Genomic DNA, 12,901 nt, shown 5'->3' with positions numbered 1-12,901 from the left:
CATTTTGACTGGAATAGACGTCGTTAAAGGCATCTGCTGATGCATGTGTTGCCTGTTTGAACGTTCGACGGTTGGAGCCACCAGTACCAATACCTTTAGCAGCCACCTATGAGGAAGAAAATGTTGCTAATGGTGGCAGTTAGAAGTGCATTCATTGAATCTGAAGGTTGGGTTGAGAATTTGGACTTGCATCATAAATACCAGGTTCCACTATTTGACTGAAATTTCTTTATAGCTAAAGCATCTAAGCTGTAACACTTCCATTACTCATCAGTAATTGATGTTGAATTGTGATTATTTGTAAAAATTCCATATAGTTAATATTGCATGTCATTTGTTTGTCAAAATGCCCTTCGCTGTAGTTGGATGTTTGTTTTTCTTAGGACACATAGGAAGTGTTTGACAATATCTGAACTCATTGTAAAACTCGTTTCAGTCACTCATATCTATGAGAAGGTTGAATATAAGATAGCATGTTATCACTACTACTTTGCCAATCAATTTTGCATCAATAGAAGTATTTCAAAAAGCATTTGTAGCACACAAATCCAAAGCAACGCAGACTTAAACAAAGAACAGCAAGTAAAGACTATTAAAATAATGTTTTATTGTTTATTTAATGCTCAATAATGTACTTTATTGTAATATTAGGTGATAAGATTGTCTCAAAAATTATCTGCAGTTCCGTTTTAGAAACTTGCTTGATTTATAAATATTGTAAACTTATTAGAGTCATTGTTAATACATCAGATAATTTACAAATTACTTGTGTAATATAGTATTCGAGTCCGCATTTTTTTGAAAAAAGATTGAAATAAAAATTCATAAAGAACAGAGTTTTTTCGATAAATCTTCTGATTTTTGAAATTGTCTTGTGATAACGGTTTTGATTTTTAGAAAAATCGTGGAAAGGAAGAATCGCGGGTTTCGTTTCACCTTCATCTTTTGTCTTCAAAATTTGTTTTTTTTCCTGATATTCCCATTTTTTCTTAGGCGCAACTTTGTTCAGTGCAATTTTTGGCACAATTCTAGTCCATGTTTGGTCGGGTATTAGTTGCTTCTTACCATGTTTTTTGGGGTTATTTTTGGCCGCAACTGGTTCTGTTGTCCTACATTTCTAGCCTGTGTTTGTTTGGACGCAATTTTTAGTTATGTTTAGTCACGATTTTGATCTTTCTGCGGCTCCATTCTCTCTACTTTCGTCATGTTTTGTAGACATTTCCCTTTTTTTTTTACTAGACAAGTTTATGCAAACCGTGATCTGGGTTTTTTGCAATTTTTTGTGCTTTCATGGCTGCCTAGGTAACTAGAAAATTTGCAACTAGGGTTTTGTCCCTTCAGTTCAAGCTGGAAAAAAATCGATTGCAATTTCTTGGTGGTTTTTTTGAGATCTCATTTGGGTTGCCAAAATTTTCGAGGCACCTCAATTTCTGTGCCTCAATTTCCATGTAAGAATTTTATTTTGATTTCATAGTCTTTCTAGAGCTTTGTGAGATTTTTTTGGCCCTTCCGACAATTTTGTCTTGAAATCCATGCATTGATATTTGCATTAGTAGATTGTTATTAAAATTTATTCCTATCCCAGTGCATTGAAATTTGTGCATAGAATTTTGTGCAATCAACATCTTTATAGTACCTTTTTTTGTCTCAAAAAACGTGAAGAGGGCTTCATTGACTTACATCACGTTGGAAGACAGTCAACATTTCGATGGCAGAAACTACAACACTTGGAAGCATCAAATCATGACAGTTTTTGAATATCGTTGCCTTGATAAGATTGTCTTGGGCACCATTCAACATCCAATCATCATAGATAAAGATCAAGAAAAGTTTGACGAGTACAATCGTAAAGCTATTATGCTCATTAAGCTTTTTATTACAGATGATCAACTTCCGTAGGTTCCCTTTGGAAAATCAGTTGCTGACATATGGAAGCACTTGAAAGCATTGCATGAAAGCTCCAATAAAAGCCTTGCATTCTTTTTAAAGAATCATCTTTTCTCCATCATGATAGATGATAGTGTCCTTACAGGAGCATGTAACGAAGATTAAGGACGTTCGTGATCAATTGGAGGTGATTTGTCAAAAGATGGAGGAAGAAGACATGGTGGTTATTACCTTGAAGAACCTTCCAAGGTCTTATGTTGAAACTCTCACCATTACTTCCACGAATGTTTATTAGAAGTTTCTAGACCTCTATACCAAGCTTTTGTAGCAGGACCATTCAAAACAATAGTTTGGTACTAGTTCTTCTTCATCTTCTACAAAGCAAGCTTTTGTAGCACACTCTCAGCCGAAAAACAAAGCGAAATGCCATCCTTCATAGCAGATAGGCTTAGGTCAACCTCCGGATAGTTCTAAGAAAAAGAACATACAGTGTAATTACTATCATAAATACAGTCACATGAAGGAGTGTCGTCAGTAATTGGCTCCTGAACAAACTGTTGAGACTTGCCTTTATCCTTTGGAAAGGACTTAGCAACAAAGGCTTGCTCTGAGGATGTAGAGTTGGAACTGCTACCGAACCGTTGTTTCCACCGATCCTACTGAAGCAGGAGTGAACAGAGATTGATGAATTTCAAAGCAACACTAGAAGAAGTGATGTTGAGAGTCTAGATAAAATGCTCATAGGACTTGGGTAAACCTATGAGAGTAATGACCACAGTGTCCTTTTCCTCCATCTTGCAACCAATGGCAAGCAACTAATCACGGATTTCTTTAATCCTATTCAAGTGAGCCTGGAGCAATGTTCATCCATCCATGACAAAAGAAAATATTGTTCTTCAAGAAGAAAGCTTTTCTTTTATCAGAAGTCCCATGAAGATTTTTGAGACGTGCCCATATCTCGACAACTGTTTTGTTGGATGGAATCTAAGAGAGCTGATCATCAGCTATAAATAATTTGAGAACCATTACCACCTCCCGATTACTCAGATCTCATGTACCCTGATTAGTACCAAGGGTAGTGTAACACTACGTAACACCCAGAACAATCAAATTAGTATTCCAATACTAGAAAATTGCTATTATCTGCTGCTTCCAAGTGTCATAATTCTGACCATTGAATTTTGAATTGCTCTCAAGCAAAATATTAGTCAATGATGCTATAGCACGTTTTTCAATGGAAAAGGTCAAAATTTGTAAAGGCATGTACTTTAAGGCAAAACAATGAAAGACACAGAAAATTGAAGGGATACACAAAAGAGAGCTTCAAAAACCCAAAAAGAATATATTGTCAATTTTTCGTTCCACTGGCTTGAAAATCGAGGCACCTGGAAAAAGCAGACGACAACCAAATTCACATCTCAAGAAACCCACCAAAAATCTTTTAAAAATAATTGATCTGCTATAGAAAATTAGGGCTTTGAACAAAAACAGCCCTGCTGCAAAAAAAACCACAAAAATTGGCAAAAATGTGCAAAAAAATAGACGGCAGTTGTAGAAAAATGGTCATAAGTTCATAGAAAATAATTTCGAAAAATATTGCTCTAATAACTTCAAACAAGAAATTATAATATTTTTCGAAAAAATTCAAAGAATTGGCTCTGATACCATATTACGAAGTAAGTGGTAAAATACTTGCTTGTTATTAACAGAGACCGAGAGGTCAATATATACAAAAGAATTGAACGATGTCTCCCTAGGAAACGGTCGTAAAGAATAGAAACATTCTATTCTATCCAAAACAAAGCCAAAGAAAGCTAACAAATAACTACAGACTAACTAATATTAGAAACATTCTAATATTTACAATAGACTACAAATAGATTAACCATCAACTAATAATAGAAACTCACCTATTATCATAATATTGGCTACTTCTACAATTATCCTATTTTTCCTTGTTGTCACCCCCATTTTGTTGAGGGCTGTAAGGAACAGTAAAGTGCCTCTTAATCCCAACATTATTACAAAAGGTTTGAAGTTATCAGAGATGTATTCCACTCCTTTATCTGATCTTAGGGTTTTGATTCTTTTACGCGACATATTTTCTACTAGAGGCCTGAATTCCTTAAACCTCATAAGGAATTCATCGAACTCTTTATATTTCAGAAAATATATCTATGTTTTCATACAATAGTCACATACAAAAATAACATAGTACAAAAATCCTCTTAAAGAGATTATCCTCATGGGTCCACATAAATATGAACAAATAAGTTCTAATACATCTTTAGATCTACTTTCACTACAATGAAAGATTCCTTTGGTGTTCTTTCCTAAGGCACACCCTTTGCAAGTTCCTTTGAGTTCTTGTTTAAGTATAGCTCAACCTGTTATGATTTTCTCTACTAAAGAAAGAGCACGAAAGTGGAGATGCCCTAATCTTCTATGCCAAATCTCACATGTATTAGAAGATTAATGAATTAAGGCTTGAGAAGTTCAAAGACTGTATAAGCATCCATGTTGAACTCTTATAGTGTGAGCTTTCTTGATGTTTGAATTCTTGGGTCAAGCCAGAACTTTACCATCCATGAAGGTAATTCGATATCGTTTGCCTTCAAGGGCTGAAATGGAAGCCAAATTACGTTTGAACATATGCACATACCCAAGGGGAAAAAATTACTATGCATGCTACCCATACCCATAATAGTACAGATAACTTGGCTCTCCGAACAATCACTTTGCTGTTTCTAATTATATATCTAATAGTCTTTGTTTTTCAATAGACTATGGCTAAACCCCATCTCATTCTGATCTTTGCAATACATACTGAAAAATAAAATAAAAGACAAAAGGTTCAAGATTCAAGAATGAGAACAAACTTGGTAAACCAAACTAAAATATTCAAGATTAAACTTAACTCAGATACCTTTAACCAAAGATGCCAATTACATATGACCTTCACTTTTAATGATAGTGTTTATCTCCTGGCTTTGCAGAGGTTTGTCTTTTATAATCTCATATATTTCTGAAAAACTTAAATCCAAAAAGCCAACAAATCTTGTAACTATGCACTCATACTCAAGTTGACATTCCAATTTTATAAAATTATGTCCACAGTAGGATAGAGAATTGAGAAGTTTCAAGCTTGATCAGTGTTGTTGGTCACCTAGTTTATTTACTTCGAGTTCAGAATTTCAGCATTCATTTCAGATAATTCAGTATATATTTGGTAAATTCTTACAAGAACAGTTATTTTCACCCTTCTGATGTTCCAGCTACAATAATACAGAATATGGCAAAACCATAAGGCAGCTTAACAGCAAAGATACAATTTATTACTTGCAACAACATCTGCTGAAGTTCCTTCACTTTTTCCTCAAGAGCTGCATTTGTGTATTTCTCTAGCAAATGTCTTTCCTCCTGTTGTGAAAGCAACAATAGCGCTTCAACCTGTCATTGGTTTAACCATCCAATAATAACAGATTAGCATTTGAAATGTTCAGACATTACCTACTCAGTGTAACCTGCAACTTCAATGTCTAGCCTCTAAACTATAAAATAACCCATTTGCCCACTTTTTCCTGTAAAGCCTGAGCAAGCGCCTTCCTATCATCATCAGTATTCCACTGGTCTTCAGAACCAATATGCCTGGAATCAGAGACCTTTTTCTGAGACATGGGAAAAATAACTGATTAGTTGCAACCAAAATCACAAACATTTATAGACTAATGGTTCTATTACAACCAATAACACAATCCACTAGCATTAACATAAGTTAAAACTTAAAAGCATGTTGATTTATTAAATGTTGGAATTGATACATTAGGTTTTAGGATGTTATACTACAATTTATTATAAATTTACAATGTATTTGCATTACGCTTCCCAAATAAAGATCACGTTAAAATGGAAAGTAGCCTAAGAACCATGCTATTCTTTTATCACTGAAGCAATACCTCTGAAAATACATCAAAGAGAAACAGACAAAAGTCATTCACTTGGCAGACCTTACTGGCATTTACACTTTCGATCATCGCAAAGGGTTAAACTTGTTTTCTGAAGGCATCTATTCCACGCATAGTCTAAGGCATAGTTGAAAAACTCTCCAAGGCCAGATTTATTTTTTTTTAAAAGCTCGGCACAAAACTCAGCAACTTAGAAATTTTCTTACAACTATTTTGAAATGCATTTTTTAACCAATTTCAATGAGGCACTGCATCCAATGAGAAAACAAATGTGTACATGAATGAAACAACCCAACTCTGGATATATTTGATTAATTTAGTGCAAATTGGGTATAAAATGGCATCCTCGTGTGGTAGTCCAATAGTTAGAAGAAAAATTAAAATAGCAAATTGTTTTTGTAAAACTAAAAGTAAATAGCCTGATAGTCTGAAGCAAAATTAAAATAGTAAATTCTTTTTGCAAAACTAAAAGTAAATACAAAATAAAAACATTATACATCTTCCTCTGTCAGCATTAATTAAAACTACAGGAGAGGATCTAATCCTAGGAGTCTGCTATGGTTGTGTCTCTTGGCTTGCAATGACAGGCTATGATTAGACCGCCATCCTAGATGCAAATGCTTCTGACACTAGCAATTTTCTTCTCATTATCCTCAACCTCCTCATCTTCCTCAATGTCATCCAATCTGCTTCCATATCCACACACCTTCTATAGCCTGCCTCACCAACTCATAGGTGCCATCATCAGTAAACAATGGAGGCTGCTGCTCTATTGTACAATCACTGCAAGGAACTGTATAATCAAAATCAATTGAACCACCTAATATTTCCTCCACCTTCCTCGTGCACAACTTTGTGCAATTATATTGTAAAAGGCTTCCTCTTGTTTGTTTGGACAGCCTTGAACAAGCTCCAATTGCACTTACAGCTTGTTGAACTACAAATCTTCACTTCTTGACACAAAATCACTGCAAATGACCTCATCAAAGGTTGTGAGGGTGTATTATCACTGCAGAACCAACAGAGATTGAACAAAATGAAACAAGAATGAGCTTTTTTGCATCCCAGACTTTATACTCTTCAAAACTTGGTGAGTAAGTTCTGTGAATTTTTGGCATAAATACACAACATGAAAAAAACACCACCTGTGTTTATAAAAATTTGTTGTGTTTTTTAAAAGTCGCCCCAATTTTTTCGCAAGATTTGCAACAATGGTCATAGGAATCACCTTGGACTTTGCCAAGACATGCGACCATGCTTCATCTCAGTCCGCAAACAAGATAATTGGGGTTCTTTTACAAGCATCAACTGTGACTAAATGACAGATTAAGATTCATATAATTCTGGTTTCCATTCTTGTTGGCAATATTTCCAATCGGCACTCACAAACATTGTTCCCGCTGCTCAATTACCAGGAGAACATGGAAGGAAGAAGGAAAGTGGAGCAAGTACAGTGGACAAAAAGGAGAAGGAAAGTGGCGCAAGTGCAGAAGATCCGATGTTGTTAGCCCTCTCATCCGGACGCCATCCAGCAGTCGTCGAAATGGGAATTCTCAAGACTGTATTGACGGAAACAATTGTGGACGGAAGGTCTAGTGTCAATGTGTTGCCTGAAGACACTTGGAAAAAGTTGGGACAGCCGACATTATGGCCGCCTACATTCCAGCTGCTAACGGCCGATCAACATGGAATCAAGCCATTGGGAGTCCTGACAGCACAACCAGTGACGATTGGAACACAACCGTTCCTGTTGGACTTTGTCGTGATCCCACTGAAGCAGAGAGGATACGATGCCATTCTGGACCGGGGGTGGTTGATACAAGCCAAGGCAAAACATGATTGGAAGAAAAATACTTTATCACTCGAAAACAAAGGCCGGAAGTATGTCATTGATCTGCACACTCAGATGGTCGGGGACGAAGCCCTCTCGTCAGATTCTGAGGGACAGGCGGATGAAAAGGGGCAAATTATGGAACCGGATCAGGAGTGAGTTTTACGATTGGAAGGAGATGACGATCTGGATTCAGTAAATGGTCTTTACCACTGGCAGATAGAGGATTACGAGCTTTTTCCAAGTTGTAATATGCTAAGGATCGACGAAGGTAAGAAAGAAGAAGGAAATGAATGTCTGAAGGAACACAGAGAAGCCGAAGGAGGAAATGACTGTCCGAAGAAACACAGAGAAGCCGACGGAGGAAATGAATGTCTGAAGGAACACGGAGAAGCCGAAGGAAGAAATGAATGTTCCAAGCAACACAGAAAAGTCGAAGAAGAAAACGCGGATATGACTGAAGCTGAAGGACAGAACATACAGTACAAACCCAAAAGAAGGAAAGTTTCTACTGTATGACTACGCAGGAAGAAAGTATTACATCGAACCATAGATATAGCAGAAAGGTACCGGCGGCAAGGAAAACACACGATACGGTCTGCACAGGCAAGAAAGAGGAAGGGTTTAATAAAAGTTGGAGCAGTACAAAGTCAACGTGTTATTCACAGCCAGAAGGGGCAGCTGACGGAGTCCATGGTACAGAGCTTCGGGAACAAACTGGGCGATATGGAGATGACACAGAACAGGCGTAGCAGGTTTCAACCAGGACAGTTGGCGTTGAGGGATGATGGACGGAATAAGATCAACCCAAGCAAGTTCAGAGTTAAGTGGGTCGGACAATATCAAATTCGGGAAGTGGGTGATAATGGAGCAGTAAAACAATGGATGCTAGACGGAAAGGAAGTTGCCGACACAGTGAATAGGTTGAAGTTGAATGTCTGCCATGAAAGAAGTAACGCACCTCCATGGACGAACAACTAAGAGAAGAAGACTGTAAGTACTGTACATATGTAAATATTGTACATAGTTCAAAAAAAAATTTTTTAAAAAAAAAAAAAGAAAGAAAAAAGATAAGTGAAGTAAAGCACCGTACGGTTTCTGGAAAGCACCGTATGGTTTCTGGGAAGCACCGTATGGGGTTTTTGTCTGAAGGGAAAAGGAAGTACGTACGGTTTTTCATATCTGAAGGAGGACGTACGGATTTCATGTTTGCAGTACGGTTTTTAAAGCCAACGTACGGATTTCATGCTTGCAGTATGGTTTTTAGAGCCAACATACTGATTTCATGTTTGGAGTACGGATTTCATTGCCACCGTACGGATTTCACTGCCAGAGTACAGATTTCATTACCACCATACGGATTTCACAGTAAAGGGCGCTGTACGGTTTCCACAAACACCGTACGGATTTCACAGTAAAAAAGGACTGCCGTACGGTTTTCAATGTCTAAAGGATGGTGTACGGCTTTCCAGATAAATTAATTGTACAGGTTCTCAAGAGGCTGCTATACGGATTTTTGGAGGAAGATACCGTACGGCTTGTTATAAGCTTGTGTTTCATACGGATTTTTAAGCAAATATATTAAGCATACGGATTTTAGAGCCATTTTTCTGTACGGATTTTTAAAGGAAAGCAACGTACAGAAATTGCAGTTGGGAATGTGAGGTGATTATACGGACTTTTCAAGCATGTCATGTGTACGGATCTGGATTGCAAGATTATAGATTTTGAAGAGTGGGGTTTTGGCGTACAGCTTCTACTTGCTATTTGGTAGCACAGAAGGGTGACAGGAGGTTTTCTGCAAAAAAATTAAAAAAAAAAAAAAAAACGTCAACAAATCAAGAATGCCCAAAATGAGTATCAGATGATGCCATAGGGAAGGGGAAGCATTAGCAATTGCTAGAAAGAGTACAAAATCGGCAGATAATGACAGAAATGGTGTGTTCCGTGCATTTCTGTGTGGGTTACGAAGTGCTAATTTGGTCTTGGTGACGAGGGACGCTGCCCCTCGACCCTACTCTGTACTGCGACAGGGAGCGCACCCGAGGCGCTGCCCCTCGACCCAGCCGGAACCCCCAGTCGTTGCGGATATCAGTCGTGGGAGTCTGACCAATTGCGAAGACTTGGAGCTGCTACAGGCATGGAGTGTCTGTGTATCAGAGGCACTGAGAGTAGGTGTTCGCCGTGAGGCTGTCTTGGTGGATGCGTAGAGAGCTCGGGAGGAGCTGATCATCCAGTTGGAGGTAGTGCAGCGACACTTGGCTCAAGGTTCCGAGGAGTTGGAAGCAGAGGAAGCAGCACAAGTGGCTATCAAGGTCAGCTTGAGGAGTCAAGTATTGTGTTAGCAAAGGCTATAGATGCAACGGGATGTGAAAGTAATATGGCAAATCAATATTGTTGTATTAGTTGTTTGAGTTTTGTTCTGTAGTCGTCAGGAGACGACTTTTCTTTTTTAGGGGGGATGATGTCGTTGGTAGAAATTGTGTATTGGCCGACGAGTCCCTTCGGGAAGGAAATTGTGTATTAGCCGACGGGTCCCTTCGGAAAGGAAATTGTGTATCAGCCGACGGGTCCCTTCGGGAAAGTTCTTGTTATGTAGCCGACAGTAAATAGTTTGTAGCGGACATGATGTATCTGGCCGACGGATACCTTCGGGAAGGTTCGTTGAAAAGTATTTATAACCCCTTCGGGAAGCATTGTAATGATGATATCATTATCATATGAGAAAAGCATGATGTACTGTTGGTATATGCAAATAATAATAAGAGTTATGTTGTTTTCTGTTCGATGTTCGTGTCTATTTCCTATGTGCGTTGCTTGATTAATCCATACGGCAAACAGGGTGAAGTTACATTTTGGCAACAAAAAGGGCATCTGGAGGTTATAAATACAAGCCCATTTGTTGAAAAAAGCACGCATGAATATTTAGTTTCTTTTGTTGCCTTTGTGGCTTTTTATGAGTTTTCAGCATTGTGCGCCCTTGTTGAAGTATAAGGGTTATTCTAAGAATTACTCTTGCAAATTGTGTTGAACTATACGATTTGCCATTCTCCTACTGTTAACTATGTCTACGGAGAATTTCCTAATGTGATTTATCTTTTGATTATCTCTTGTGAGGGTTTTTGAGTTGTAAGTTTCCATCCATTGCTGATTGTTTACCATACAAGGTAAACAGATAGTTAAGAGACTAGAATATAATACAGAACAAGATAGTACTTTATTCACATAAGCATAGTATACAATCACGAGTACAATGATGCTTCATAATTCCATTCAAACGATGTACATATATCTCTCGAAGGGGTGAATCAACCGTCACACAACCTTTCGGACACTAACTTATCCCGTCGGTTGTAGTATAGTTTTACCGACAACATCTCATCTCCGGATGACAAAATAGAGACAACTAAACTACTAAGTACATCAAGGAAAAAACTAAGAAGAAAAAGGGTGCGTCCCTGGTGGAGCGGGTGTACTAGTCATCCTCTGTGCCCGTAACTCGTTCAGTTGTGCCCATAACTTGTTAAACTGTGCCCGCAACTCGTGCACCTATTGCGTCCGGGCATCCAAATCCACCTTAGCTTGTATCTGAAGTTCTAATGTTCTCTTCGTCATCTCAACTATGTTTCAAAGCTCCACCTCCTTTGCATTTGACTCCCTCTTTGCATCCCCCAACTTAGATACGAATGTTTTCTTCTCTGATTCCCTCTCAGCAATGAATGTTGCCCACTTAATCTTCCAAGTTGACTGTTGCGCGTCCAAACTGGCTTCTACTACGACTAATCTAGTAGTTGTCTCCTCTCGAGCCCTCACTGCTGCTACCTAATCCACCTAACTTCTTCGTAGAGAGTATGCCTCCCAATACACTTGTACTACCTCTCGCGTCAGGTTCTCAACTCTGCTCTCTACTGTAGGCTCCTGCCGCATCTTTGGGATCTCTGTGTTTGGCCATCCCTGTGCCTCAAAACATAATAAGAAGGTCGTTGGACAACCAACCCACATGAATGAGAAAACCTACTCCAACTCCCGCACCACTACCTCCAAAGCACATGTCTGTGCTAAAATCATTACTTGGTGACCTCGAGTCACCACATCTACTAAGTACGTCTCAACATCCTCACCTATAGCTATTGATGGGCCTAATGATGTGGGGTGCTACGTGGCCATTGCAAACTCTACTGCTTCTAACATCCTCTCCGTAGTACTTCCCATCAGAGGTGGGGTGGTAGTTCAACTGCAACAGTAGGATGACTCTCCTCTGATGGGGCTAGAGTGTCCATCGCCTGAGATACTTCTGTCATAGGTGAGAGAGTGCTAGATGTCGGTGTTACTAGTCTAATGTAATCTCCTACTCAAGTACACAATCAAGTCTTGTGTTGAAATACCCTAACTAGTAGTCAATAATGAATTATCTATAATGACCACTGCATCAAATCCCACTACCTCCAGTCTGACCTACAGTGCCTCCGAACTCTCAAGAGCCTCCTAGGCCTGTAACTCCATCACCTCGTCTAACAAGGCTGTAAGCAATGATGGGTGAGACTCTGTCTGAACTATAGCCACGACCTCCGGAAAGGTCAAGGTTGCTGCAACCAATTGAGTTGCTACTATGACAGGGGTCGTCACTACTGGTTGTTTGAGCTATCCAAATCCCAGATTGTGTGCACTATGCGTACTCATAGTGACCAAATGTGTTGTCGCCAAGAGTGTAGGCCGTGGGAATAGAAATGGTGTCACCATAATGACTTCGACCCCTTCATCATCCTCTTCATCCTCTTCCTCTCTGTCAGTCTCACTATCGTCAGATGATGTCTCCTATCAGCCACTATCAGTATTCTCATGCTTTGAACCTGCGTCCAACTCCTGTCTGGGATGCTTCTACCCGACCGTGGCCTTCTGCCCACCTAGTCTGTCTATTTGTCTCCACTGCATGATGGGGGGACGCACTTGGCACGAGTGGGCCAAGCTTGACATCTTCTTAGGACATCGTATAATGGATTGGATCAGAGATTGTGACATCTTCTTACTGTGTTCATCTGTGGCTAGGAGAAGCATTTGTTAGCTAGGAATTTTGGGATTAATTCTAAAAAATCTGGGAGTAGCGTTTATATATTACTGACCTGTGTATGTTGGTTAGAGCTTGTTGTGCATTCTTGAAGGCTGCCATCTTCTCGTGTGTCAGCAACTGGTGTTATTTTTTATGCATGCAATCACTTTT

At 38.9% G+C, this 12,901-nt stretch overlaps 1 protein-coding gene across 6 annotated transcripts in view; it reads right to left on the bottom strand.

Moving 5' to 3' along the window:
• Positions 1–12,901, bottom strand: part of MEE13 (myosin heavy chain-like protein) — a 263,268-nt gene that overhangs the window by 72,964 nt on the left and 177,403 nt on the right. For all 6 annotated transcript variants that reach the window (XM_089833370.1, XM_089833374.1, XM_089833369.1 and 3 more), the window contains 2 exons: positions 5,463–5,555; positions 5,227–5,337 (listed from right to left, as the gene is read on the bottom strand). In XM_089833370.1, the coding sequence (XP_089689496.1) occupies positions 5,227–5,337; positions 5,463–5,555 (204 nt within the window). The remainder of the gene's footprint in view (positions 1–5,226; positions 5,338–5,462; positions 5,556–12,901) is intronic.

This window comes from Cupressus sempervirens, chromosome 5 (genome assembly GCF_028749045.1).
Source record: "Cupressus sempervirens isolate cs-2001-9-10 chromosome 5, ASM2874904v1, whole genome shotgun sequence".
NCBI classification, from domain to species: domain Eukaryota; kingdom Viridiplantae; phylum Streptophyta; class Pinopsida; order Cupressales; family Cupressaceae; genus Cupressus; species Cupressus sempervirens.
The sequence above is the reverse complement of the archived record's forward strand: the minus strand, read 5'-3'. Positions and strand labels throughout refer to the sequence as shown.